Source organism: Tamandua tetradactyla, chromosome 11, assembly GCF_023851605.1.
Source record: "Tamandua tetradactyla isolate mTamTet1 chromosome 11, mTamTet1.pri, whole genome shotgun sequence".
In the NCBI taxonomy this organism is placed as follows: Eukaryota; Metazoa; Chordata; class Mammalia; order Pilosa; family Myrmecophagidae; genus Tamandua; species Tamandua tetradactyla.
Window position 1 is genome coordinate 19,348,754 of NC_135337.1, and position 25,698 is coordinate 19,374,451.

Sequence of the window (25,698 nt, forward strand, 5' to 3'; positions counted from 1 at the left end):
CCACCTGCACCTCATGGCAGCTAAATGAAACAACCCAATAGCTCTATACAAAATTCTTGAATATTTCCCTCTCTCTCAACCCCCTACATCTCTAGGAGTCACGAAACTTACAAACTGAATCTCCACCAAGTGTCTCATGTCTACCTCTTCCCATGTTTTCTTAACCGCCTTCTTCAGATCCTTCCTCTTAACCGCTGTCAGTACAAAAGCTTTCCATTTTGTTTGCTTACTTCTAATCTTTCCCCTCATTTAATCCATGACATAAACATCACCAGACATGACCACTAGTCAGCTCAAAAGTATCAAATTCCATTAGCAAACCTACTAAACAAAATTCAATCCCTCCTTCCAGCCCAATTTTAGACCAATTTATTTTTCAAGCCCTGTTTCCATATCAATCTTAGCTCCTATTCCACTTATAATACTCCATACCTGATGGCTTTACTTGGTGTTCCCCAAACCCAAAAGGTTCACCTACCCTTCCTTTAGCTGGATTAGAAAATCCAACTAATCATTAAAGGCCTAGCTCAAAGGTCACCTTTGTGAATCATTCCCAAAAATGTATATTTCCCTTTTAATATTTAAAACATGTCTTGTAAGTTACAGAAACTTTGAACTTATATTTTTAATTACATATGTAGATTATAAGTCAATTTTAATTAGCTTTATAATTAGTCTACTATTCTTCTGTCCAAATATTTAAGTATTATAGACACGCCAACTTTTCCAATCTGACACACCAAATGTAGCCTATTAGGCAAACTCTTGAAATACAAATCCTTTTCCTTTTAAATACTGCAGTTTAACATGGCCTTCTAGTTTTGAAGTAAGTATTGAATAAGAGAAAATTGTTCATAACTTCAATAGTAAAGAAAGTCATACCTTTATAGCTGCTTTTTCATTAGGGAAAGTAGCAAATGCTGTATGTTTCTGAAACATAATTAAGGAACAAATTACATAATTTCACTTTCTCATAAATTAGTCTGATATTTTACCAGTAGAGAGTGATTTGATGTAATAAAATCATGGGAAAGGATGGAAAAGTGGGGTCATTTTGCTTATTACTAACTTCAGTACAGTGGTTTTGAACATGTCTTGGGTCACAGATTCATTTGTGATGTACAAGATTAGGGACTGAGTCAACTGTCCCATAAAAGGCATGTTCAGGTCCCAACCCCTGCCTGGCCCTGTGGGTGTGTACCCAGCTATAAGCAGAACCTTTTAAGATGTGCCCAAGTGAATAAAGGCAGACCTTAACCCAATATGGCTGATGTCTTTATAAGCAAAGCAAAGGGAATTGGATATGGAAAGAAAAGCCATGGGGAGCAGCCAGAAGCTGAAGTCAGTGGAGCCAGGCCAGAGTATTACCATGTGACAGAAAACCCAAAGGCCAAAGAACTCTGACTGTCAATCCCAGAATGTCACTGTTCACGGAGGGAAAGCATCACCTTGCTTGACACCTTGCTTGACTCTCAAAACTCTGAGCCAATACATTTCCATTGCTTAAGCCAACCCATCGAATGGTATTTGTTTTAAATGCTAGGAAACTAATATAAACACTACACAGCCTTTTTCATTAAAGTTGTGTACATTCACAACCCAGCACATTTTATATATACCTTCAAACAGTTCAAGCATAAGAACCATTACTGCACACAAAGGACTACCCTTAAATCATCCAAAAATACAAATACCTCCCATTTACAACAGCTCTAATGGTCTTAAACTTTCTTCTACACAGCCCATGACACAGATTAATGAGAAATCACCCCTCGATGTGCATGTTTCCTTTGTTTTATCTTTGTAATAAAGTTCAATGGAAACCATCTACTTTGAAACATTTAAAATATGAATGTTAAATATTTTTAAAACCAGGAAAGGACCATAAATCAAAAGTAAAAGAATCATTATGCTAAAATAGTTCAACAGCTTAAATCTTGTCAATGTTTAATGGATGATTGAGTAATTACATCACACAATCTCAATTTTATCCAATTTGAAGTGTACTTAAACTGAACTACATAGAATATTTTTATTTGTATTTGCTGGTATACATGGCACTTTTCATTTATCAAAATTGGCTTTTCCTCTAACTGATTCTCACCCCTGGCTGCATATTAGGATCGCCTAGTAGAAATTTACAAATTTACAAAACAGTAGAAATCCTTTACCTAGTTTACCCAAGTTAGTATAGTAGTTTCTCCTCAATTTTGATGTCTTAACTTCGGCTTATTAATGCTTGAGGATTTGTTACTTAAAACCCTTTGTTTCATAATTCTAACTGAACTCTGGGAACAGTAACACCCCAAATTCGGAAGAGCTGTGAGATTCCCAAGGTGGTTCCCAAAAGGGATATAACCAAGCTATTTTCCATTCTTCTGTATCGTCTTTCTCACCGCCCTTTTCCGCAGCGCTGCGACTAATCTAAGCTTGACTCAATTAGCACTTCACTTGGAAGGCAAGATATTACGCTAAAAAGGAGGAAAAATGGGGAAGCTAGTACCACTCAAACGTCTTCCCCACTCTTTTCTGTACTGGTCCTTCTGTCAGCGCTCCCGCTTCCACGGTTATTACTCAATGGCCTTGCGGGACAGCTTGGAAAGGGCGCACCCTTACCAGTCGCCCCTTATCTGACAGGACGCGAACCGACTGCGCCCCGAAGTATTTCAGCAAGTCTTCTTTCTCCTCTGCGGTCAGCTCAGCCGGCAGATGCCGCACGAGAAGGGTTCGGTCTCCCCGCAGCGGAGAAGGAGAAGCGGAGCTCTGGCAACCTCTCGACATCTGCAGCTGCTGCTCAGGGGCCGCCATTTTCCAAGTAGAAAGTCACAGAGTCACCGCCCAAAGAAGCCGGAGGGGAAACTGCGGCAGTAACACAAGCCCTATAAGTGAATATTTTTCCGCCTCGCGCTAAGGATTCTGGGAACAAGGAAGTACCGCGAGAAATACTCTCTTTCTCGCGAGAACTGCTTCACGGACAGCTGATGCTTTTCCAGAGACCGGCAGCTCAGAGTGCTGGACTTGGTGGTAACAGTGATGGTAAATTAGAGTGATCTACATTGCAGGTAGCTGCTGTTGGCATTAAATATAATAAAATTCTCCCAAGAGAGGCGTGAGGATTTTAAGAATTAATAAAGAAGGAATGAGAGGGTCAATGGAGTGAAGGAAAGTCTGTAAGCCCAGGCAGGACTCACTACTGCGCATGTGCGAGCAGGGAGGTGGCGAGCCGGGACGTCTCCGTGGGCTGGACCGAAGTGCTGGCCTTTTGCGCATGAACCCGACTCCCTGGCTGGAGGAGAGGAGCGGTTTGGAAATAAATCGTGTGTTCTCACAGTCTTAACGATTGTAAAGCCTAAAAGACAGCAAGTTCTTTTTTGTTCAGTTCAGCAGGGCGTCTTAAGGCCGGAAAACTCAATTTAAGGTACAAAACAGAAGTGTTTTCTTTCCTTGAATCAGCAAGTATATGGCAACTTGATAGGCCCTCGTCACGGTTCATTATTAACAGATTTGGCAGTCCCTAGAGAGAGAGAGAGTGCCTAATAAAAATAAATATATGTTTATCCCTAGTTAATCCTCATAACAATGCTAAAAGGTAGGCATTTTTATCCCCATTTAACAGTTGAGGACACTGGTGGCAAAGAGGTATAGTTTTTTGTCATATTGCTATTAAGTGAAATGCTGGGGTTCACCAGTGTGTCATCCTGGGTTCACCAGTGTATTATCCTGGTATAAGCCACCATGATCTGTTGTCTGGAATATTGTGATAGCTTCGTAACTACTTGCCTTTGCCCGCCCCCACCCCAAGCCCACCACCCCTTGGCAGACGCAGTAAGGTTCGGCAATTGTTCTGTGTGTCCCTCTACATTTCTCAACTTCCTTGTTAGGTGGGGCCATGTAGTTCATTCTGGTCAGTGGTCTCGGTGAAAGTGCTGTGTCATTTCCAGACTATAGCACAGAGAGTCTCTATGAAAGCAGTAATCATAGAAGCCATCTGTTCAGAGGGTAGATGGTAAAGCTGAAAGCTGGACACAGCCTAGAGCACTGTGTAACCACATCAAGGTCAACTACCTGGACAAATTTTTGACTCCCACCAAACTTTGCATAGGTAAGAAACTTTTGTCATGTTAAAGGAACTGATAGTTTAGGGTTAATCTGTTTCCGCAGCAAAGCCCATTCTATCATGATTAAAAAATACACCCCTCCATCAATATATTTTTATCTCAATAGTGAGACTTCTTAAAATGTGAATCAGACCATGTTACTCCTCAAAACTCCGGTGGCCTTTCTCCTTCCTCTGAGTAAAACCCAACGTTCTTCCTTTGATCACTGGGGACTTTCATGATCTGGCTTCCGGAGTATATTACCTTTTTGACTTCACCTATTCTTCTGTCCCTCATTCACTCTGCTATGAACACACTAATTTTCTAGCTATTCCTGAACTCTTCAGTCTTATTCTTGACTCAGGCCTTTGTACTTAGGAATGCTCCCTTTCAGGAATGCTTAACTCCCTTTTTTGATGTGCCCAACTATTCCCTTCTTACTAAATTGTCCATAATCAGTCAACACTATCCCTGCCTCTTCTACTGTCCCCCCTGCAATGCTGGGTGAAAGATTGGGGATTAGATTTTCCAGTATTTTGGTTGTCTACTGCTGTGTAATAAGCCACCACCAAACTTTGTAGCTTAAAACAACAGCTATCAGTCTTTTTCTTTTTCCCAAGGTAGGAATTGCTTGTCCTATTTATTTTTACCTCATTTATTGAAATGATACAGGTTTCACTGTAATTAATTGTATGCATATATTTTCTTTATTACTGATAAGCTCTTTGGAGAAAGGACTTGCTATATTCATCCCTATATCCTCCAAAGATTATCACAGTGAATTACCAGGTTAAATGTTTTTACACAAAATTATCTATTATTGTTCAAAGATAAAATGCCAATATTATTCTGACTTACTTACTGTGAAACAATTATGCATGGATCTCACACATAGTAATTTGTAGATTTATTCCTGCTTTTAAATAACAACTGAGTGAAGGTAGGATTTATGTGAACTTTTGACTATTGCAGGAGTAATCAATCTTCTAGAACTGGAAGTGATTTCTTTATGTCTGCTGTTCTGGCATGGAGTCAGAGAAGATAATGACTTAGCACCAGAAAAAGATCCCTGTTCTAAAATATTTCCTTGATTCCATTAATATATAGGTATCCATTTGGTTAGTATATACATTTTTTAAATGTATATGTAATCTGGAAGATTATTTTCTGATATATAAGCTTAGAAGTATTTATTAGTCAAACCAAAAGAATTAAAATGTATTGAATATTTCAAAGGATGCCTAGAGAAAATGCTTCTATAGTGTAAGGAACTATTTTGCCTTGTAACATATAAAAATCAGTTCCAAACAAATGCCAGACTGTCAGAAAATAGGCCTTTCTAAAAAAAAATTGATGAAAGAAAGACAAATCAATGGGAAAAAACGTGCAGAGGGTGTAAGCAGTACTTTTCCAAAATGGAAATCTATATGGGCCGTTAACATATCAGTTGTTTAACCTTACTGATAGTAAGGGAAATGCCAACTAAATCCCACGAGAAGAAACTTATTCTCAGCTATCAGACTTGCAATCATTTTACATAGCCATAAAGTCTTATGTTGGGATGCATGAGAGGGCAATTTTTTAAACAAGTTTTTGGAAAAGTAAACCTTAAAATGAATTCCAAAGAAATGTACACATGCCTTTTGACACCGAAATCCTGCTTTTCGGAATCTGTCATATAGAAATAAAAGCATCTGTATGTAACCAGTTTTCTGAATGATTGAACTAACTGGATCTAATGGAATTACAAAAAAATATTTTTTAATCCAGTTAGCAGCTTCATATATGCTTTTATTTAATCTCTCTTCTCTGCCATATCCCTTGGCTTTCCTATTAATTTTGAGTTTAAAAACCATCCATTGTTGATAATTAAGATTCACTCTCAGTCCAGTTTAAAATGCTAATCTCTTGTCGAAGCTTGTACTCTCTGTAAACTGAGATAGGGAACTTGTAGTGAATATGGTAGCATAGTCATTTCTTAGCTGTTCCTTCACTTCCTTTTCTTCCTGTTTCATGCTCTTCTGGAAAAATTGGTAGTTCTTTCTTATGGATGTTCATGACCTCTCTCATGGCAGGCATTCAAATACACAGGGCACTTGGGTGGTCCTTAAGAGGCCTCTTCAGGACTCTGCCATACGGTTTCATGATGTTGGTGATATACTCTCTGACTGACCACTTGTGATTCGCCTTCAGTTTCAACCTCTGGAAATAGTTTCAACCTCTGGAAATAGTTTCAAATGGGTTACAAGGAGGTAACCCTCTCGGCTAGGGCACTGTTCACATAGAGAATGCCCAGCTACCTCCATACAGTAATTTGTTGGTCTGACTGTCCAGTACTTTCCAGGAAGGCTCAGAGTCCTTTGATAAGCTTACAAGTTGCCTGAGCAAAAAACATTTTGTCTTTCACTAACCTCTCTAAACAACTGTCCTCTCCCCGAATTCCAAGAAGGCATGTTGCTGTTTCCGAGCCTTAAGTTGAACTTAAAAGTTTAAGGCAAAACAATGGTTATAAAATTAGATTTTAATAAATCAAATATTAATGTTAAGAGCTTTTGCCGTTTAAGCAATAGTGTAACCCTCCCAAAACTTCTTTTGTTAATGAACTGCAATTATATAGTAATGAAAAACCTTGCTTTGTAAAACACAGACTATGAGAAATTTTGCTTCTGGAAATAGTGAGATGGGAATCCCACTATTGCCTGGACATCTGAGTTATGTGGGTACTTCAACAATGAAGCAGCCTCAATTTCCAACTCAGTTTCAGAGCTTTGGATAATGAGTCATCAGAAACAAGATTCCACATTCATGTTAATTTTATAGCTTACAATGGAAGAGAACCCTAAGCCCACTTCTCCGCCTAAGCCTGATGCTAATTCAGCCGTTCTTTGCGTTGAACCTATCAAAGAACTTCTACATGTAAATTTTGTCTACACCCATGTTTTCCAGAAAAGTAATGGCACTAGGTCTTCCTCCTTTTGGTGAAATGCCTCATGGTTCCTCTGGGGTGCAATCTCTTGCTGCAGTAAATTAGGATGTGTCTTTGGTGGTCTTATCAGTAGGTTCTGAATAATTCTGTGCCCAACTCTCACTTTTAAGAATGGTAAAAAGACCCACACTACATTGACAGATGGAAGCCAGCAAGGAACTGAGTTGTTATAGGACTTTCCTGAAAGCTGGATAAGAAAGCAGAGTGGAGGGGAAAAAAAAATTAAGAAAATAAATTAATTTTTCTCTTCTTTATCCTTTGAGTTCCTCTGTTATTTGATTCTATGTTTTGCCCTTATATTCACTTATGTTACAGCAAAGTATAACTTTCTACTTTTCCTTGACAATACCCATGTATTCTTTTCTCTATATCCTTAGATATACTGTATATGCCATCTCCCTTAAGGATGGTTTTCATGATCCTCATCCGAATATGACCTTCCTTCTATTTCCTTTGTACTTTGCACCTTCTCTTAGGACACTTTCCCTCGTATGCCTTGCGTAATTCAATTTAGTTGATTATGAGACTGTAAGCTCTTTGGGAGTTTGTATATGTGTCATTTTAATTTAATTTTTGGATTCTCCCAGTGACCAGCAGGTTATTCATTAAATAACTGTGGACTGAAAGATAGATGCTTCTCTTTTCTCATGCCACATATCTAATTGATCAGTAAATTCACAGTGGGCACTGGGAAATCCGATCACTTCCTATCATCTACACTGCTACTCCTCAACTTCAGTCCACTTTATCATGATCTCTTACCTGGAATGTTACAGTATCTGACTAATTAGTTTGCTTGATTTAATTAAAGCACTCTACAGTCTACTATGTTTTTAAAAGCATAAATTAGATTGTGTTACTTGAAACCTTCAACTGGTTTCCACTCTTCAAAGAAAAATCTAGTCCTTATCCTGTAAAGACTCTCTGACTACCTCTGTAACCACGCATCCTACTGTTCTGCTCCTTGCTCATTCCCTTTAGTCATTCTGGCCCTGGGGGTGAGGGATGGGGACGGGGCTGGTGGTTGTAGGAATAGAATGAAAAAGATCTCTTCTAATGGCCTTTCTGCTTGCTCACCTTCTCTGTAGCATTCCTCTCCCACGTGTTCACATACCCCACATTTATTCCATCTTTAATTAGATGCCCTTTCCTCAGAAAGAACTCCCATGTCTGCCCTGAAAATAGTGTCCATGCTCACACACCTTTCACTCTAATCATTTTCTCTGTTTATTAATTTATTGGTTTAATAGCTGAGAAATTATGTACTAATGTTTGTATGTGTTTATAATATATATATTAAATATATATATTATGACTCTAAGCTCCATGAGTTTAGAGTCATTGTGTTGTTTGTTAATTTATCCACAGGCCAAAAATTGTACCTGGCATATTGTAGGTACTCAGTAAATACTTATTGAAATAATGAATGAACAGATAAATGAAAGAATGAATGAATGAATGCTTATCATCATATATTTATCTTGCTTGCAGTTATCAGTTTAAATTTTACATCCAGAGACATGGGTTAAAAGCTGAGACTATGGAGCTAAACTGTCTAGGTTTATGTTCCTACTTTGCTCAGTGACCTAGGGAAAGTTACCTACCCTCGTTTTGTCAGTTTTCTGATCTGTAAAATGGAGATAATAATAACATCTACCTCCAGGGTTGCTGTGAGTATTAAATTAATTAATGCAGCAGAGTCAATACTATGCAAGTGTTAGATTTTAATATTATTTTTACATTTAATTGGTGATTATTTGTGGTGTATGTGTTCCCCACTAAACTTTGGGGAATTGTTGCCCACCTTATATTCCAAAGCTCAGCTCATAATAAGAACTCTATAAATAGTTTTTAATTAAAAGGAAAAAAGTATGGATTAAGTTTTGAGTTAATACATTTATGTTTATGAGTTCTGAGTTCATCTCTATATTTTCTAGTTACCAGATATTGTCACTAGATGGCAAGCTCGTCTTAGACAAGGCAAAAGGTTGCAGGTAATAAGCCCTCGTAAACTGAAGAATGAGGACTCAAGGTAGAAAGAAATGTCATTTACATGCTTTTTAGGCTGGTAGAGTGATAAGATGGTAGTCTAGTCACAAAATAAGGATTGTCTATTTCTTTCCTCTTCATTCTGTTATACATTTCATTTTCCTGATGACCTCATCTTTTACATAATGATACATTTTGACATTTTTCTTATTACACTGAACCCTGGCTACTATATTCATAATTTACTATTTAAAACAACATCTAGAAAGATCTCTTAGAACTAATATTCATTTTTAACAAGAGTTTCCCAATTCTTTCAAACTCAAATCCTTACCTCTCGCTCCAAAATATATTTTAATTTTGTCTGTGATGTAAGTTACCCTTTATCTAATACGTTCTGTTCTCCATTCTTGAGCAAGAACTTTCTTCTTACTCTGCTTATAGATCAATCTATTTAAAATGAATTGAAGTAGACATTCTTTTTTGTTTTCTTCCAACTCTCAATGTAATATCTGCAGAAAAGGAACTATTAGGTTCACTGTTATTGTGCCTGCCTAATTTCACCTTTGTTTAGTAAAATTATTAAAAGATACTTGATTTAAAAAAAAAAAAGAGAGAAAAGAGTATTGAGAAACCTTCAAATTAGATAATAAAAATTGATTCTGGAAATTAATCTCATAAATTATAATTGTTTAAATCTATCAAATAATTATAAATATTTAAAAACCAGAATATGAGCAGTAAAATGAATAATAGTACTTTGACAGTGATAATAGTTTTCATTGCAATACCATTTAGATAGCATATTTACTTTTTGAAAAATTAACGACTGAATAAAGTAGACTTAGAAAAATAAGAAAATATTTTTAATATCAGTTTCTTCTTTTGTGCTTGAATAACATATTATTGACTAAAAGAAAGGAACTTAGTTCTTTCTTTCAATTGTTAAAGAAAATTTTTTTTCCTTCTTTCTGCTTAATAAGAAAGATGATGATTGCTTCATCTTCTACTTGATATAATTAGAATGGTCTCAAATGAAAGGAATATACATTATTTAATTGCTGACATTGATTTTTTTTTTTTCCTAAGTTAACTGAGATCCAGCTAAGATGCTGCCATTAGCAGTGTTGGCAAGGATTCAGACAGCACTGATGGTCTTTCTCAGGTAATGTGACTCAAAGTGGAATGACAATGATTTCTTTAATCTTGGGAAGACTTGTAGTATGATTTGAAACCTGCATTTTCTTTACCTCCTCTCCATTCCTCCCACTCTGTTCCCAACTTCTTTTTCAAACCTGACACATAAAATTTATTTTATGTCCAACTGGAGAGAATATCCAGAATATGAGCTATTATAGTAAGAAGGAATTTTCTGAGTAATTTTTTCAAGTATATTACTGTTCCACAAATATTTCAGACTTGATCACCCAAAGAACTCACATTCAAAAAAATCATAATTACAACTTAGTAGAAATTATGCATTACTTTTTTACTAAAAGTAATAAATGTTTTCTGTTGAAATTCTATACTGATTAGCAAATGGAAGAAGAGAAATTCCACTATCAATAAGCTCAATTAATTTAGTAAAATTCCTTCTACTCCTTTCTCTACCTGTATTATACATATGTATTTATAAAAGTTGAGTATTTCCATTCATCTTACTCTGTAATTTTTTAGCAATGTTAATTGCAAACGTCTTTTTTTGTATGATACACATTGTTCTTCAAATCATGTTTCATTCATAAATGCATGAATTTAACCAATATCTTTATTCTTTTTTAATTACGTTTTAAAGTATAGTATTTAATATATTGTAAATCTTGACAAACAAACATACAAACATAAAGTGTAGTATTTAATATGCATAAGAGTATATGTAACACAATATTATGCAGTCTAACAATATCCTAATAAACACTGGTGAACCTTCCTCCTTACTTCCAAACTAGAACATTGCCTTCAAATGTAAATGTCTCATTGCCTGTAACATTGTATCACTGTATGTACCTGTGAGTTCATACTGACTTCTTTAGACAATAATCTGAATTCCTAATCAAGAAAGCTTGATTTGCAAAATGGTCTTCATTCCAAATGCTGCCGAGTACCCCCATCCCCACCACCAGAATGCCTATATGTTCTACCAATTTGCCTTGGTTGCTAATTAACAAATCTTAGCTCCTTACTCTTCTTGTTTAATGTTGCCTTCTCTTCCCATTTATAGATGTGGCAACAGTGCTCTAAATATAGATGCAGGCACATTCCATAATTTCTCCCCTTCCACTGCCTCAGTATTTAATAAGCCTTTATTGAAGATTTTGGAAATATTAGAAGAGAGTTTCAATACTACTTTTAAAAAGTTGGTTAAATCCCAAACAAACTTTAGCCTCTCCGTCTGGGTCATTGGGTATCCTACTGTCCACTTTTCTGCTTAGCATCTGATGTCAGAAGTCATCTCTTATTATTAAAAGAGGAATACCCTTGAGGAGATCTCTTCTCCTTAAAATTGAAGCTTCAATTCCAAATCTTTGCTTTCCTGGATCTTTGTCCTTCCAAGATGAGTGACTTTTGGAGTTCCAGGTGCCTTTAGAAAACGTGCTTCTACTAAGATGAGTGGATTTTGTTCTAGAAAACAGCCACCTGGAAAAATTCATCAACACATACGCACCAGAATACAATGATCATTCTACATTGGTATATTTCCAAATGTAGGAGAACACTATGTGAGAAAGTTACAACGGAAAAGTCCAAGTTGGATTTCAACAATTTTGATCCTTTCCCTTTAGAGTCCCTCCATCTGCTTGAGGTCAATTTTTGCTTTTGTGCCTTCATCTAGCCTCTTTTTCTAATCTATTCCTTTCAAATAATTGTTTGAAAAAGAGCAGGCGAACTTGTAGACAGATACCACATCTCCCAAAAATAAAAAACAAATTTCAGAAATATTGTCTTAATCCAAATGTAGCAAAGATCTATTTTCATAAAGGAAAACATATCAACATCAATGCAACCCCCCTCACAGTGAAGAAAATCATTAACAATATTATGCAAAATAGCTAACCCTTCACCTTTTTAAATGTTTTCTTCCAGAAAAAAATCTTTGCTTTATTTTTTCATAACCAAATGGCCTATTGAAGTGGTTTTTCTTTACTTTTAGAAAAAGGGAAATAGCAGCTTAACAATTTACAGTGGCAGTTTTTCTTCTGCTCTACTGTTCAAGTTTTTAAAAGGCTTAACTGGTTTTAAATAGCTAGTTTTAGGTAGATTGTTTTGTTCTAGTTTACCAGCTGCCAGAATGCAATATACCAGAAACAGAATGGCTTTTAAAAAGGAGAATTTAATAAGTTGCTGTTTTACAGTTCTAAGGCCAAGAAAATGTCCCAATTAAAACAAGTCTATAGGAATATCCAATCTAAGGCATCCAGGAAATGATACCTTGGTTCAAGAAGGCTGATGAAGTTCAGGGTTTCTGTCTCTAGTGAGAAAGCACATGGTGAACACAGTCAGAGTTTCTCTCTCATCTGGAAAGGCACATGGTAAACACAGTCAGGGTTCCTCTCTCATCTGGAAGGGCACGTGGCAAACACAGCAGCATCTGCTAGCTTCTTCTCCTGGCCTTCTGTTTCATGAAGCTTCCCGGGAGGCATTTTCCTTCTTCTCCAGTGGTCACTGGTTGGTGGACTCTGGTTCTCATGGCTATGTCATTCTGCTCTGCTCTCTCTGAATTTTCCATTCTCCAAAATATTTCCTCTTTTATAGGACTCCGGTAAGCCAATCAAGACCCACCTAAATGGGTGGAGACACATCTCCCCTAATCCAGTTTAATAACCATTCTTGATTGGGTTACATCTCCAGGGAGATGACCTAATTACAGATTCAAACATACAGTATTGAATAGGGATTGTTCTGCCTTTACGAAATTGGATTTAGATTAAAACATGGCTTTTCTAGGGGACATACATTCTTTCAAACCAGTGCATGTTTATTACACTACTCTCAGAGAAAATAGCTATTTCTTAATATTGAGAACAATTCTTATTCTCTTTTGGTTGATTCTTAAAATATACCTAACATAGAAGAGTGGCATTCAGTTATTATTGACTAAATGAATGACTTTTCAGTAGAGTTGTTCAGTAACATTTCAGTTATCAAGAATTACATAAACTGACAGCCTATTCTATTTAAAATAAAGCCTAGCAAAGAAGAAATAATTTTCAAGTATCTCTGATAACTCAAAATAAATGTCAAAAAGATAATGCAATAAAGCTTATCCCATGTATTGGGATTTCTTAGCCATGATATTTGGATTTGATTACCTTATCATACTTCGAGGGAACCCATGTTGGCTTAAAGCAATGATAATCTGGCCCCAGAAGTTGTTTCATGGGAGAGCAGGTGAGCTATTCCAATCAAAGTATACTTGAGGACTTTTGCTGTGGTTTCTATATCACATTATCTCACTAGGCTTGATGGTATGAGGATAAGTGATTGAAACTATCAGGCCATTTTGTTAATCAGAGATGGCAAAAGGGAATAAAGCCTGGAAATGGATCCTAGAGAAGTTTCTATTTCTATCTGCATAGGTTCTCTAGAGAAACAGAACCAACAGGAAATATCTGTAAATATGAGATTTATAAAGATGTCTCATGCAACCGCGGAAATGGAGGAGTCCAAAATCCCTATGGCAGGCAATGAAGCTGACAACTCTGATGACGGGTCTCGATGAACTCCACAGGAGAGGCCCATTGTCTGAAGGAGAAGCAGTGAAAATGATCTCTTCTCCCTTTAAAGCCTTCAACTATTGAATTGAATCTAATTGGATTATCTTGTTTGTTGGAGACATACCTTTAGTTGATTGTAGATATAATCAGCCACAGCTGCAATCAGCTGACTGAAGATTTAATATACCAGCCTTCTGGTTTAGCAACCAGCCACAAAACATCCTTGCAGTAAAGGTTAATCCAGTGCTTGCAGACTGACCATACAACTAGCCATCATCATCTGGCCAAGTTAACACCAGAACTTAACCATCACAGGGTCCTAAGAGGTGGAGCTACCCCTATATTGATCATTTATATAAGCCAGTCACTCTCCTTTTTGCAGCATCCAACTTGGTTGGGCTTTCTGTCACATGCAAGCAAAAGAATCCTAACTGGTTGATTCAGCTTATTTATAGGTTATTTCTTTAGTCTTTTATTCAGATATGCATTTTTTAAATTTATAGACACTGCTAACAAACTTTGCTTTGTGGTTTTCAAGCAAACATTAGAGAAACAAAATTGAAACAGGGTGATAGGTAGGCTTACTGCCATCAGCCATTCAATCAGTCAGTACATGTTTATTAAACTTATCAGATAAACATTCATCAGGGTATGAACCATATCTTCATTGTGAATGTCATTGTCCACAATTCCTAGGGTGGTTTCCAGAATGTTGTAACTGCTCAATTAATATCTATTGAATGATGTATAAAATAATTTTAGACATTAAAATTAAGTAGGGAAAACTGGATTTTTGTTGCCTGAAATATTTGATAATTGAAGAGAGCAATTTATGGTTAAGATAGTAAGTTACAGATAGGCCATAAATGGTAAGGACAAAGTTCTATTAACCTCTGTGCCCATGACAAATCACTTCTCTTAACCTCATCTATAAGATGTAAGTAATCCTGGCATTAAACTCAAGAACTGCTGTGAGGATTTAATGAAATAATTTATGTAAAGTACTTGTAAGAGCTCAATGAATGTTAGCTGCTATTGTTGTAATGAATACCATATTATCAATTTCAATGTAATTTAATAATATTGAATTACTTCTATGTTGTTATGATTTTAAAAGTTTTGTTGAAAACTAAATCTTATAGTTAAATTTGACGCTATCCTACCTAGTCAACGTTAGATTTACATATTTTATAAGTAGTCACTTATAAGATTTTCACAGCAAATTATTTAAGAATATTGCTGGCACTCATTGTTACAGGATGCCTGAGAGCAGAGCTGCTAAAAATATTCACTGACTTATTCAACTATACTAGTTTATTTGTAACATGTTAGATATATTAGGACAGAGCTAGAATTAAAGCTATCGGTTTTCAGCATCAATAACATTTTAATAATAGAAGAGTAAGAAATCAAATTATTGAAAGTCTTAACTTCTGCTGAGTAAAAATCAAGGAGAATTTGAAAAACATCTAATTATGACTTTTCCAGTCAGAAAATTCTACAGTGTATCAATGCAATCAGTACAAAATATAATAAAATAAATTATAACCTGTTTTAATTTACCCAGTTCTTGTACTTTAACATATTCATTTAGTGCATTTTTTAATTTTATGCTTGAAGTACATATCAGAAAAATAGATAACCAAGAAATGAGTACTACTTTTGTCCCGTTACTTGCTATCTTTATTTTTTCTCTTGAGTTCCTATGACTAAAATATAGTTGTTATACCTACTACAAGTAATTTCAGAACTATCTGTATCACCTTAACTATTTTTAAAGTATAGAATGAATGATTCTAACTATTTCTGTTAGGTATTTTCAAGCCCATATCTGAATCTATACTACTGTATTTCCTTGGAGGGTGACCTGAGAATTTACCATTTTAGAAAACTCCCCTTATGATGCATAAGCATGTTCAAAGTCTTAATTTTCCATGGAGCTTAAAACAAACAAAACAAAACAACTCTGTTAGTTGGTGTTAATGGTTACTGCATTTAACTTTAATAAAGCCAATCTGCAAAACTATTTTCTTTATTACTAGGTTCAACAAAATACAAAGTAATCTACCAAAATTGGTACTGAGAATTTAATAAAGGCTTTAATTGATGTATCTATACATTGCCACAAATTAATTGTATGTATCCACAAATTAATTCTGTGAAAATATACAAAATGGCATAGAAAGAATAACTAAATACTAAGTAAATTTTAGGCAGGGTTGTTACTATCTTTTGGTCCATGGAATCACCAAGAGTTCTCAAGGCCGTAAGGAATTAGTGCAGTGTATATTAATAATACATATTAATTAGTGTGTCCCCTCCAAAACGTATCATACTACCTGCCACATGAAAGGGATCAAATACATATTTATTGATATATTGTAATACTTACAGGAAAGTAGGTTTTGTAGATTTTTTTTTACTTATAGAATGAATTATTTACTTCAATTCTTTCCCTCCTCTCTGTAATCATTTGCCATGTAACCTTTCAGTTTCTCTCACAAGGAGTATACTTCTCAACCCCTTGATGTTGATCTTAATCATGTGACTTGTCTTGGTCAATGGGATTTTAGAAGATAAGACATGCTGTGCTTGCTTTATCAGATTTGCCCTCTAACTTTTTACCAGCATTATTAGAAGACTATGTCCTGTTAGGTATTAGCTCTGGGAAGAAAATAAGAAATATGTGGTACAGAACCACCCCAGCAAATCCAAAAACTGTGAGTAAAGTAAAGAGTTTTATATTCCTCTGAGAGCTCTTGGCAGTTTAATGCATCAAAAGCTGACTGATAAAATTTAATTCCTCTTCTTTTACAGGGGTTTTCAAGACATTTCTTCCAGAAAAAATTCCCAGTACCCTTCTGTACTGGCTTGAAACTGTTATGTACCCCAGAAAAACCACGTTCTTTTAATCCGGTCTTGTGGGGGCAGACTTAATCTTGGGTGGGACCTTTTGATTAGAGTATTTCCATGGAGATGTGACCCCACCATTCAAGGAGGGTCTTAATCTTTGTACTGCAGCCCTCTCTGAGGAGAAAGAGAAAACAGAGAGAGAGCTCACAGCCGACACAGAGAGCAGAGAGATGCAACCAAGTGCAGAAGATGCTGAGAGAGCTGTTTGAACCCAGAAGCCCAGAGAGAATGACAGCTGACATCACTGTGTGCCTTTCCATGCAACAGAGAAATGCTGGGTTGTGGTCAGCCTTTCTTGAGAGAAGGTATCTTCTTGTTTACTTAATTTGGACATTTTCATGGCATTAAAATTTTAACTTGTATCTTAATAAGTACCCTTTGTAAAAGTCAATCTATTTCTGGTATATTACATTTTGGCAGTTTTAGCAAACTGCAACACCTTCCCTTTTCTCTCAGCTGAAATAGGTGCCTCACCTCATATCTCTGTATTGCCCTCTCCATATCTTTATCACTGAACTATTCATATTATAATTGCTTTTTGCTTTGCTGTTTTTACCAACCTACATTTCTGTAAAACAGGAAGTATATCTTAAACATTTTTGAAAAAAGTTGTACCTAGCACATAGTAGGAGCCTGTGCTGGTTTGAAAATATTGTATACCCCAGAAAAGCCAAGTTTTAATCCTGATTCAATCTTGTGGAGGCAGCCACTTCTTTAAGTCCTAATTCAATACTGTAGGGCAAAAACTTTTGATTGGATTATCTCCACAGAGATGTGACATGCCCAATTGTGGGCGTGACCTTTTGATTAGATGAAGATGTGATGCTACCCATTCTAGGTGGGTCTTAATTAGTGTACCAGAATGTTTAAAAAAGGAAACATATTGGAGAAACCTCAGAAATGGCAAAGCTGACATCTGACACAGATGTTGACACTTGGAGATGCTTAGAACCCAGCAGATGTTGCCATGAGATGTTAAGCAAGCCCAGACCTGGAGAGAGCCAAGGGAAGCCAAGAGATGAAGGCCAGCCCCAGAGAAGTGAACTGAGGAACCCCCACAGGAACAGAGGCTGTAAGGAATGGACCTCAGGAGCAAAGGACCATCAGATAACAGCACGTAAATTCCCAGCTGACGGATGTTCTCTACCCATAAACCTTCTTTGAATTAAGGTATCTTTCACTGTATGCCTTAGTTTGAACATTTTTATAGGCTTAGAACCATAAATTTGTGAATTTATTAAATTCCCATTTTTAAAAGCCATTCCAGTTCTGGTATATCACATTCCAGCAGCTTATAAGGTAATACAGAGCCAAATAAGTATAGAACAGATAAATTAATTTATAGAAATAAGTCTAATGTGCAAAGTGAAGTTGCATTCACTTTGGGATAGTATTATAAGATATTTTAGCAGATTACCTTAGTGATCCCAATTTTCACTTCCCTAAACAGTTTTATATATCTACACCCTTGTCATTTCTCATTGGTGGGCAGAGAATACTTTTCCAGCCCTTGAGCTGGGCTTGGACATACAGCTAACGCTGGCCTGTGGACTGTTAGCGGACGTGACAGGAGTGAAGGCCTGAGAACACTGCAGCAGGCAACCTGGCCCTTTTGTTCCTCTGATGCTGCTGTGAAGAACGTCCCAAGGAGCCCGTGGTCCTCCTGGCCCAGGAAAGACACATAGAGCAGACCCGGACTCACCTCTGTCAAGCTTCTCAGCCAGTCCGCGGTCAGGATACAGACGTGTGGGAAAGGATAAGTGGTGGTGGTTTTATCCTCTAAGGATTGGGGAAGTTTGTTAAAGCATAACCATGGCAATAGCTCACTGACATTCATCTATGCAAGATTTTTCCTATGTTAATAAACCACGGAGTTAATTTTGTTTCTTCAGAGAAATTTGCCAGCCCTTGTGAATTGTCATGATCGCACTGAATCTGGTCTGCTTTATGACGTAAGTTCTTATTAACAAAATTCAATTATACCACCATAATTGCAGATGGATGCTACAATTTTATTTAATGTCAAGCTTTGAACTACACTGTGTCTTTTCCCTCTAACTATGTGTGAATATGTACACATGTAATTATTGAACTAAAGTTTAGATATGTGATCAACACTGCTGGTTATTTATCCCCCATCATCCTTTTCCACATTGTCTCCTAGCACAGGCACAAGGCCATACTGAATGAAGAGAGTCCACAAATTCCCTTCAAGCTAGGTGTGTTCGTGTTCTGGACAGTGAGATGGGAGCAGACATAATTTTTGCCACCTGTAGTTAATACCCTAAAAGGAAGAGGGAATACCATTCCTTTACTCTCCCCTTTCCCCTTACCTCCTAGTTAGAATTTGTACAAGTGGTCAGACATTCAGAGTCCCAGAGATGGGCAAACCACAAGAAAGAAAGAGACTGGCCCTCTGATTATTTCCTATAGCGCAGCTGTCATGTCAGCCTGGGCCTGTAACTTGTGTGATATCAGAAACTTCTGCTTTTTTAAGCCACTGGTAATACTATACTTGAAGTTCATGAGAATGCATGGTTTCTATCATATTCATCTGAATTCCTCTAGATAATTTAATTTTTTTTAAGTTGCAAAATTAACGCATGTGTGTTAGTGCACTTATGTATTAAGTACAAAACATGTAATTTTACCTTCCGTTTTCCTTGTCCAGGGATGGCCATTGTTAAGAATTTGGTATTGTTACTGTCCACCTGGGCCAATTGTGTGGTCTGTGTTCCCTCCCAGGTAAGCTTTGGGATGTCAAAACACACCAAACTGGAGCCAGTGATCATATGTAATTCAAAGGTTTATTACTCAGACATAGGCAAGGCTAGGGAAGTCCCTGAACTTGGAGCCCACCAGCAATGGGTCTTTCTGATATCCTACCAAAGAGGGAGGGGATAAAAGGAGAGGAGAGTGGGGATACATAGGACAGGATACCACCAGCTGGATATTTTATTAAAGTCCAGATATATTGAGTAGATTTGCCTCAGTCAGGGACTGGGTGGGGGTGAGGGGAAGGGGTGGTTGGAGAAAAGAAGATTGAGAAATGGGGAAAGGCGGTTTGCCTCACATAAGACTTATCCATCATAGAAAAAGTCAGTGCAGCTTAGGTGAGTTTCTGACAGTTTACTCCCTGGCAAGTTTTAGTGATGTGGCCAAATGTCACTCTGCTGTGGGTGACTTATTATGTCCCACTCTCTTCTTCACAGGTATGCATCCTTCCAGTCCTTTTTTTTAAATTGCGGTAACATTTATTACAAATTAAAGAGTGATATAACCAAAATAGTTACCAAATATGAAGTATTATCATATTCATTTTCTAAGATAATCTTCTAATCCATGTGAAAGTAAAATGATGATTGTTTCAGTTTACTAATGCTCCAGAATCCAATATACAAGAAATGGGTTGTCTTTTACAAAGGGGATTTACTAGGTTACAAATTTACAGTTCTAAGGCCATGAAAATGTACAAATTAAGGGATCAACAACAGGATACCTTCACTCAAGAAAGGTGAATCACATCCATATCTGTTGGCCCTTCTTTCCTAGGCTGGTTTTAAAAATGGCTGCCTTGGCTCCTGTGGGTCCTTCATTAGCATCTCCCAGGGCATTTTATCTCTGAGCATCTGTTCTCTGTCAGCTGTCCAAGACATTTCTCTGAAATGTCTCCCTCTTAACAGACTCCAATAAGCAGATTAAGATCTACCTTGAATGAGCAGAGTCACATCTATGAAAACAACCTAATCAAAAGTCCCACCCAGCAGTAAGTTTGGCCCCCAAAGATTGGATTAAAAGAACATGGCTTTTCTGGTGTACATAACTGCTTCAAACCAGCAGAATGATAATGATGATGATTGCAATATACCTATATAACATTTAAATCCTCTTCAAGACCTCACAGTATTACATATTGCCCTTAACCTATTCTCAATCATCTATCTTAACTCCCATATGTTAGTTATTTATTTTTTATCCAAAGCTATTGTGAAACTGAGCTAATTCAGCCTCAAATCAAATAGTTCATCATGACAAGTAAACAGGAAGATTTTCCCCTGTAAATTTTTCCTTTAATTTGGTCTGCAACTAGTGGAAAATGCTCCCTTTTACTCATGAATAGACTCAATGAAGCTAGCCAAAGCACCTGCCAAAAATATCTTAAAATATTCCTTTTATGGAACCTCCAAAATTAAAAGTGTTCAAAATGTTAATTCAAAGTACTAAGGGAACAAGTACCTACCTTATTTAACTACTGTTTATATGAAGTGGGAATTCAAATTACTGAGGTTTAATTTTATAGATATCTGGGACTCACAAATAATTTTGAAGTTACATGTTTGGATAAGGCACTACTCAGGTAAATAACTGTCTTTCATTTATTTTAATCAATGAAATACCTTCCTAATTTTCCTTTTTTTATAGGGGTGGGGGTACTTTTGTAACACACCACGGAAAACAAGAAATGGTTATGATAAATAATGTTTACAAATTTGTGTGTCAAAAAAGGTAGGACATATCCAAGAAAAAACATGTTCTTAAAGATTTGTGTTCTTACCACTGTCTTAGAGGAAATATGACAAGTTAAATGCCACTCCTATGCTTTAGAATACATCCACTACCATTTCTCCAAAACTGTTTTTTCATAAATCACTTATCATTTATTTCTTCATAGCTTCAATTCCTCACCCTTTACTAATTCCTTCTCTTAAGACAATAAATATATATACTCAATATCTCCAAAATACCTTCCACTAGTTCTGCATAGTCCTTCAACAGTCACTCCTTCATTTCATGGCCAAGCTTGTTATAAAGGCTATATAGGCTTGCTCTCTCCACCCCTGAATTCATTAACTCAGAAATATTTCCAAACCTAGGCTTAGGGCTTGAGCTTTGCAAACATTATTAAATTTATTTCTCAACTATCTAACAAAATGCAAGCAAATATCTCCTACTTACAATTTATGGATAATGAAATTGAAGTAGAGAAAGTTTTAAGGGCTTACTGAAGGTCAACAAAATCCAAAGCTTACCCTCTTAACTAATATGTATAATGTTATCCTTCCCTTAAAAGAAGCATTCATTCAGAACAAAAAAAATAAAAACAAAAACAAACAAAAAAAGAAGCATTCATTGAGTGCTTACTCTGTTACTATGTGTCAGATACTGGTCAGGCTCTTGACCCAAATTTTCTTAGCTAATCCTCATGACATTCCTATGAAGTGTATGAAGTGGCTGCTCCCATTCATTCCTCAACTCCATGGAACACTCAAATTTAAGTGAAACAAATTTTCTTAAGTTGTCAATCTATTGAATACCAAATCTTTTTCCTTTGCTTTTTATTCATTTCTCTGTGACATTTAGTATTTCTTTGTTAAAGTTAAAAGACTTGGCTGATACTTATTTGTAACAGAAAATTAGAAAATACTATTAAGCAAAGAGGAGAAAAATAAAAATCAATAGTAGTTAAGAGGAGGTTTAGATTTCCTGTTTGACAAGGGTGTGGTTATTGGTTTTCTGTCTCTTGGCAAGAGTGAAATTATCTAAAACAGAGAATGTTGATGGACTGTGAACTTTGGGCCCTTTACATGATGCCGGATGAATGCAGGTGGCTGAAGGATGCACTGATGGATAAGTAGAATGGTGAACGATGGCGTATATTTATGAATGAAGGTTGTGCTGCTACAAATAAGAACACTGTTGTGAGGCATGCAACGATGTGAATGAACATGTGGGACATTTGGTGAGACAAAATAAGCCAGAAACAAAAAAGAACAATGGTACGGTCACCTTTAGAAAATGCTTATAAGAAAGCAGGGACCTAGGTTGAAAGCTTTTAGAGCAGACACATTAAGTCCGGAGTGGCGATTTTTATTTCTGGATTTTGAGATGCTGTTTTATATATAGAACCTGATACTAAGAGATAAGAGCAAAGCCGAGCAGGTTGGGGTTAAAGTAATTTAGAACATAGGGGTAAGGAAGACAGTGTCTATATTTTAGAATCACACATACTCTTTGAGACCAGTGGAAGTAAGGTTTATTTGATCTGGAACTGAAATTTTCTCTAGTGCATAATGTGATTCAACCTATCTGTAAAGCTCATTTGAACAATTGAAACACAGGAAGCACAGAATTAGAAAGAGGTCCTTTAATGCTGTATAGATTATTGTAATGCCTGGAAACATCCTAGAGTATATTAAGCAGATAATCAAAAGGTATTGGCAAAATCCCCTGAAGGAGGGAAGAAAGAATACGGAACTGTTAAACCTCCCATCAGGAAATCCCCTGATACTCTGTCAACCTTTAGGGATACCCAAATCAATAGGCCATGCTCTCGATCATGAGGCTTACTCTTGTGAAGCTTATGTATGTAGCGGAGAAGCTTAGACTACCTGTAGACATGCTGATGAGTTACTTCTGGAGGACCTCTCTTTTTGCTTAGATGTGGCCTCATTCTCTCTAAGCCCAGCTCTGCAAGTGAAATCATTGCCCTCCCCCATACATGGGACATGACATCCAAGGGTGAAAGTCTCCCTGGCAATGTGGGAGATGACTCCCAGAGATGAATCCAGACCTGGCACCATTGGATCAACAATTACATCCTGACCAAAAGGGGGAAAAGAAGTGCTAATTAATAAAATATCAGTGGCAGAGAGAGTTCATATAGAGAGGCTACTCTGGAGGTTGCTCTTATGCAACCTTCAGGTAGACCTTGCTACTTATCATAACCTGCCAACCCCAACAAGGACCATTCCAGGCAATCCTAAAGAACACCTAGGGCAATATATAAGATCCCACAAGGGTTCCAGGCACTAGAGTAACTTTCCAGAAACTTACAACCTCCAGATGGGTCCCTGGTCCAGATAAGTCCTGAAACCTAGCCCAGCCTCTCCAGAATGTCAGACAGTTCCATCTTCCTACCCCATATTAGTGAGAGACACTTCCAATATCAAAAATTTAGAATTATTAAAGCCTTAACAACCCCAAATAGAGGTATGGAAAGATCAAAGGTGATAGTGGAATTATACATAGAAGATAGGACTTAACAAATGAATATGAAAGTTGAATCATTAAATTGATATCTTCTTTAGCTTCCAGTATTTTAGGTTTTTACTCCTAGCTAGAAGTAAAAACCTAAAATTGTGAGACTATAATCCACGTCAAAGTCTGAAATATGTTCTACAACTAATTGTGGTGCTATGCTTGGAAATTTATAGCTTTTTTGTATGTATGTTATTGCTCAGAAAAAAAAGAAGGAAAAAAGTTGATTATGATGATAAAAAAGTATTTAAGCCCTCTAGCCTCCTATATTCTGGAGGAGCTAGAAGGAAAAATATGAGAGAATCGTATGGTAGCCCATGACAAACTTTGGGATCTGTCCTGTAACCACTTGTTGAAGAGTGCTTTGAAAACTATTGCTTTTTTATTTCTTTGCTTTGTATATGTTATACTATACAATAAAAAAAAGTTAAAAAAAAAAACAAAACCAATAGTAATCCCGCAATTCAGAGATGATTACCCATTAACATTTCACTATATATATTTTCAGAGTTTTTTCTTATACACACACATACGCACCCTTCTTATATATTTAAGTACAAAGTCTGGGAAATTTTGTAACCTGTGTTTCTCCACTAGTCAATATAATGTTATTATCTTTACATGTTAATTAATATATCCTTGTATAAAATAAGTTTGATGGTGGCATAGTATGGCTGTACATTATGTGTTTAATACTGTATTGTTGGGTGTTTTGGTTATTTTTGAAATTTTCTTTGGCATTAAAAAATGTTTTTATTTTCCTTAGGATAATTTAACAAGAGCATAATGTAAGTCAAAATTTACATATGTTTGTAAGGCCATAATATATGCCAAGTTTCTCAAAAAGATCTTTCTGGTCCCTCCTTGAATATTGATTTGCTTAAATCACTCTTTCCTATTTCTCTGTCTATTTTCCTATTTCTCTGTCTAGTGTCTTCAGACACTACATACCAGGCTCCTATTTGATAACATTTTTCCCTGTGTACCCTTTAAATGTTGCTACCCAGGGGCCTGACCCTTCTCTATATACATACTCTCACTGGGATATGTCATCTGGTCACATGGTTTCTGCTACTAACTTCTTATAGCAGTTCCTTACCCTTTCTTCAGTCTTTGCTAAATTTCTTCTCTACTCTTCACCCAATCTTAAAGTCCATGCCACATGTTTTAGGTTTTTAACACTGTAGACCAAATAACTGGTCTATAACAATAATTATTGTATAAAGATCCACCCCAAAAATGTAATGGCTTAAAACACCAATCAATTCTGTGGGTCAGCAAATAGGCTAAGCTTTGCTGGAATCTCCATGGATTATAGTCTTCCATGTGGTTTAACTGGGGTAGATGGTCTATTCGTTTTCTGTTACTGCTAGAAAAAATTACCACCGATTTATTAGCTTAATACAAATTTATCTCATGGTTGTGAAAATCAGAAGTCTGGGCTGTCTTGGCTGTTTTCTCTGCTCTGGATTTCACAAACCAAAAATGGGTCAACTGGCTGGGTTCTTAGGGGGAGTCTCTGGGAAAAATCTGCTTACAAGTGCTTTCCGTTTGCTGGCAGAGATCCTGCACCTTGTACTTGTGGGGTGAGGTCTTCGTTCCTTCCTGCCAGTCAGTTGAGAATTTCTCTTAGCTCTTAGAAGACTCTTTCCTGTCTGGTCAATACGTGTTAATCCATACATCTCAGAGTCTAAAAGCACAGCTCAGTATATTGAATACTTCTCATGGTTGCAATCTCTGACTTCCCTTGTTTCACATCTCTCTAACTCATTCTGTATTTAAGGGCTCATAGGATTTCATTCAGCCTACTTTGATAATCCAAGATAATCTCTGTATTTTAAGGTCAGTTGATTTTCTTAATCACACCTGCAGACCTAGGTTAGTATTTGATTGAACAGTCAAGGAACAGGAATCTTGCAGGTACATGCTGCCTACAACAAATGGCTTCACTTGCATATCT

The 25,698-nt window shown here is 36.6% G+C and overlaps 1 protein-coding gene and 1 long non-coding RNA gene across 26 annotated transcripts in view; one reads left to right on the top strand and one right to left on the bottom strand.

Moving 5' to 3' along the window:
• The window catches only part of RNPC3 (RNA binding region (RNP1, RRM) containing 3), a 40,669-nt gene extending 37,742 nt beyond the window's left edge, over nucleotides 1–2,927 (bottom strand). For 9 of the 10 annotated variants that reach the window (XR_013159244.1, XR_013159245.1, XR_013159249.1 and 6 more), the window contains exons 1-2: nucleotides 2,617–2,924; nucleotides 883–930 (exon numbers count right to left, since the gene is read on the bottom strand). Coding sequence is in view for 3 of the 10 variants with exons in the window: in XM_077120082.1 (XP_076976197.1) it covers nucleotides 883–930; nucleotides 2,617–2,808 (240 nt within the window). In the remaining 7 variants the exon portion in view is untranslated. Of the gene's footprint in view, nucleotides 1–882; nucleotides 931–2,616 lie in introns of all 10 variants that reach the window. The other variant, XM_077120083.1, reaches the window with a different exon arrangement.
• Nucleotides 2,342–25,698, top strand: part of LOC143649946 (uncharacterized) — a 50,990-nt gene continuing 27,633 nt past the window's right edge. For 2 of the 16 annotated variants that reach the window (XR_013159251.1, XR_013159261.1), the window contains exons 1-5: nucleotides 2,347–3,062; nucleotides 10,162–10,237; nucleotides 16,605–17,005; nucleotides 18,593–18,652; nucleotides 19,372–19,445. This is a non-coding gene — a long non-coding RNA (uncharacterized LOC143649946). The other 14 variants (XR_013159262.1, XR_013159255.1, XR_013159258.1 and 11 more) reach the window with 14 other exon arrangements.